The sequence below is a fragment of the Thalassophryne amazonica genome, chromosome 4, assembly GCF_902500255.1.
Source record: "Thalassophryne amazonica chromosome 4, fThaAma1.1, whole genome shotgun sequence".
NCBI lineage: Eukaryota > Metazoa > Chordata > Actinopteri > Batrachoidiformes > Batrachoididae > Thalassophryne > Thalassophryne amazonica.
The window spans coordinates 144315904-144319826 of record NC_047106.1 but is presented as its reverse complement, the minus strand read 5'-3'; the positions used below and the strand labels follow the sequence as shown (position 1 = coordinate 144319826).

The window sequence follows — 3923 nt, the reverse complement described above, 5'->3', positions numbered from 1 at the left end:
TGGAAGAGCTGAATAAACTTTGTGATGCAATGCATAAAGACACCCTAGCCGTGAGCCAGTGGGATCCCTGGTCCTGGTTGACTTCAGGACCATGGTGGCAGTTACTATTGAAAATAATGACACCAGTTATTGTAGTCCTAATTCTGATTGGACTTTGTGTGATCCCTTGTATCAAAACAATGGTTGGCAAAATGGTCTCAAATACATTTGTACAGTGTAATCTGGCCTTCCAACAAATTATGCCAAAATATCAAGCATTGAAACAGTCAGACCTTAGTGGAGAAAACTATAATGACTGTGTTGAGAATTATGATGATATTGAAAAGCTCACAACTCCAGTTCAAGCTTGAACTGTTGACGTGATGAGTTAACACACTCTTAGCCTATGAAGCTTTAGCTGAAAATGTAATAAGACAAGTGGTTAAAGTGGACAAATTTTCTATTGAAGTGTGTTTTGGACATGACAAACTTATGTAAATAAACGATAAACAGGGAGGATTATGTCAAGGATTTTATATAGTTCATGCTTATATTATCATTTATTTCCTTTTATGACTACGTGTACTTTTCCTCTTTGTGAGAAGAGGAGGTTTTAAAAAGAAAGACTTGTTGTCTGCATTCTTCATGATTGAGCATGAATGAACTATTTTTCATTTTGCATAAGTGCCTTATCCTGCTTTTGACGAGCCACAAGGCTCATGTTGCAGGAATGGAAGGTTTCAGCTGCCACCTTGCTTTGCTATCTCCCTCATGGAGACATGACTCATTTGTAACCTCTCCCTGACTGTCCTTGTTTGTTTTTTCTCATGTTGGTGAACTAAATAAAAAGCTGGGCCAGAGGAGGGGATTTTAGGAGAGCTTTGGAGCTGAGCACTTACAAGCTGCTACTGCCCGCTCTTGGCCCTCCTCCTCTGCGCAGAGCATAAAATATATTTGTCTCTCTCTGACTGGTTTCTTTACAGTGTCTGTGCCTCTCATTTCTTTAAAACAGGGTGCAAACCCAACAGGGTCGCCACAGCAAATCCAAGGTGGATCTGCATGTTGAACTGGCACAGGTTTTACGCCGGATGCCCTTCCTGACGCAACTCCACATGACATGGAGAAATGTGGCAGGGGTGGGACTTGAACCCGGAACCTTCTGCACTGAAACCAAGCGCATTAACCACTTGGCATAAACATCAAAATTAAAAGAAATAAACACTTGAAATATATCAGTCTGTGTGGAATGAATGTATACATTATACAAGTTTCACTTTTTGAATGGAATTACTTAAATAAATCAACTTTCTCATGATATTCTAATTATATGACCAGCACCTGCAGATACAATCTATGTTTGCTTTTGAGACCCCAATTATCAAAGGCTGAGCAGGTACTGATCCATGTTTTCACAGGACGTGGATCTGATCAGACGCAGATGATCCAGTTCTCCTCTCTTTGCTCCTGTCCCGTGGTGGGCGTTCTCCTCTTTTTGTTTTCCCATGGTCCCTCTCTTTGCTCCTTTCCTGTGGTGGGCGTTCTCCTCTCTCTGCTCCTTTCCCGTGGTGGGCGTTCTCCTCTCTCTGTTGTTTTCCCGTGGTGGGCGTTCTCCTCTCTCTGTTGTTTTCCCATGGTCCCTCTCTTTGCTCCTTTCCCGTGGTGGGCGTTCTCCTCTCTCTGCTCCTTTCCCATGGTGGGCGTTCTCCTCTCTTTGTTGTTTTCCCGTGGTCCCTCTTTTTGTTGTTTTCCCGTGGTGGGCGTTCTCCTCTCTCTGCTCCTTTCCCGTGGTGGGCGTTCTCCTCTCTCTGCTCCTTTCCCGTGGTGGGCGTTCTCCTCTCTTTGTTGTTTTCCCATGGTCCCTCTCTTTGCTCCTTTCCCGTGGTGGGCGTTCTCCTCTCTTTGTTGTTTTCCCATGGTCCCTCTCTCTGCTCCTTTCCCATGGTGGGCGTTCTCCTCTCTCTGCTCCTTTCCCGTGGTGGGCATTCTCCTCTCTCTGCTCCTTTCCCGTGGTGGGCATTCTCCTCTCTTTGTTGTTTTCCCGTGGTCCCTCTCTTTGCTCCTTTCCCGTGGTGGGCGTTCTCCTCTCTCTGCTCCTTTCCCGTGGTGGGCGTTCTCCTCTCTCTGCTCCTTTCCCGTGGTGGGCGTTCTCCTCTCTCTGCTCCTTTCCCATGGTGGGCGTTCTCCTCTCTCTGTTGTTTTCCCGTGGTGTGCGTTCTCCTCTCTCTGCTCCTTTCCCGTGGTGGGCGTTCTCCTCTCTTTGCTCCTTTCCCGTGGTGGGCGTTCTCCTCTCTCTGCTCCTTTCCCGTGGTGGGCGTTCTCCTCTCTTTGTTTTCCCATGGTCCCTCTCTCTGCTCCTTTCCCGTGGTGGGTGTTCTCCTCTCTCTGCTCCTTTCCCGTGGTGGGCGTTCTCCTCTCTTTGTTGTTTTCCCATGGTCCCTCTCTTTGCTCCTTTCCCGTGGCGGGCGTTCTCCTCTCTTTGTTGTTTTCCCGTGGTGGGCGTTCTCCTCTCTTTGGTGTTTTCCTGTGGTCCCTCTTTTTGTTGTTTTCCCCGTGGGGGGCGTTCTCCTCTCTCTGCTCCTTTCCCGTGGTGGGCGTTCTCCTCTCTCTGCTCCTTTCCCGTGGTGGGCGTTCTCCTCTCTCTGCTCCTTTCCCGTTGTGGGTGTTGTCCTCTAAATGCTCCTTTCCGTGGTGGGCGTTCTCCTCTCTTTGCTCCTTTCCGTGGTAGGCGCTCTCCTCTCTCTGTTGTTTTCCCATGGTTCCTCTCTCTGCTCCTTTCCCGTGGTGGGCGTTCTCCTCTCTCTGCTCCTTTCCCGTGGTGGGCATTCTCCTCTCTCTGCTCCTTTCCCGTGGTGGGCGTTCTCCACTCTCTGCTCCTTTCCCGTGGTGGGCGTTCTCCACTCTTGGGTGTTTTCCCGTGGTCCCTCTTTTTGTTGTTTTCCCGTGGTCCCTCTTTTTGTTGTTTTCCCGTGGTGGGCGTTCTCCTCTCTCTGCTCCTTTCCCGTTGTGGGTGTTGTCCTCTAAATGCTCCTTTCCGTGGTGGGCGTTCTCCTCTCTTTGCTCCTTTTCCGTGGTAGGCGCTCTCCTCTCTCTGTTGTTTTCCCATGGTTCCTCTCTCTCCTTTTCCCGTGTGGGCGTTCTCCTCTCTCTGCTCCTTTCCCGTGGTGGGCGTTCTCCTCTCTCTGCTCCTTTCCCGTGGTGGGCGTTCTCCTCTCTCTGCTCCTTTCCCGTGGTGGGCGTTCTCCTCTCTCTGCTCCTTTCCCGTGGTGGGCGTTCTCCACTCTTGGGTGTTTTCCCGTGGTCCCTCTTTTTGTTGTTTTCCCGTGGTCCCTCTTTTTGTTGTTTTCCCGTGGTGGGCGTTCTCCTCTCTCTGCTCCTTTCCCATGGTGGGCGTTCTCCTCTCTCTGCTCCTTTCCCGTGGTGGGCGTTCTCCTCTCTTTGCTCCTGTCCCGTGGTGGGCGTTCTCCTCTCTTTGTTGTTTTCCCATGGTCCCTCTCTCTGCTCCTTTCCCGTGGTGGGCGTTCTCCTCTCTCTGCTCCTTTCCCCGTGGTGGGCGTTCTCCTCTCTCTGCTCCTTTCCCGTGGTGGGCGTCCTCCTCTCTCTGCTCCTTTCCCGTGGTGGGCGTTCTCCTCTCTCTGCTCCTTTCCCGTGGTGGGCGTTCTCCTCTGCTGTTTTCCCATGGTCCCTCTCTCTGCTCCTTTCCCGTGGTGGGCGTTCTCCTCTCTCTGCTCCTTTCCCGTGGTGGGCGTCCTCCTCTCTCTGCTCCTTTCCCGTGGTGGGCGTCCTCCTCTCTCTGCTCCTTTCCCGTGGTGGGCGTTCTCCTCTCTCTGCTCCTTTCCCATGGTCCCTCACTTTGCTCCTTTCCCGTGGTGGGCGTTCTCTTCTCTTTGTTGTTTTCCCATGGTCCCTCTCTCTGTTGTTTTCCCCGTGGTCCATCTCTTTGCTCC

General features: G+C 51.0%; 1 protein-coding gene across 2 annotated transcripts; it reads right to left on the bottom strand.

Moving 5' to 3' along the window:
* Positions 1-1314: 1314 nt before the first annotated feature.
* LOC117508865 (zinc finger CCCH domain-containing protein 13-like) lies at positions 1315-3917 on the bottom strand. 2 transcript variants are annotated; one of them, XM_034168711.1, is made up of 2 exons: positions 1820-3917; positions 1315-1657 (listed from the first exon to the last, which is right to left on the bottom strand). In XM_034168711.1, the coding sequence occupies exons 1-2, from the start codon at positions 3910-3912 to the stop codon at positions 1408-1410; spliced, it is 2343 nt and encodes a 780-aa protein (XP_034024602.1). In that variant the 5' UTR covers positions 3913-3917; the 3' UTR covers positions 1315-1407. The 2 variants fall into 2 exon arrangements, with proteins under 2 accessions (XP_034024602.1, XP_034024601.1); XM_034168710.1 differs by having other exon boundaries at positions 1343-2776; positions 2878-3917.
* Between the last annotated feature and the right edge of the window lie 6 nt (positions 3918-3923).

Bases quoted from the DNA above. Each gene is read 5' to 3' on its own strand.
- LOC117508865 (XM_034168710.1), bottom strand. From the start codon at position 3,912: ATGGACCACGGGGAAAACAACAGAGAGAGGGACCATGGGAAAACAACA. The intron at 2,777-2,877 runs GTGGAGAACGCC...AAAGGAGCAGAG, and splicing joins CCACGGGAAAACACCCAAGA to AGAGGAGAACGCCCACCACG.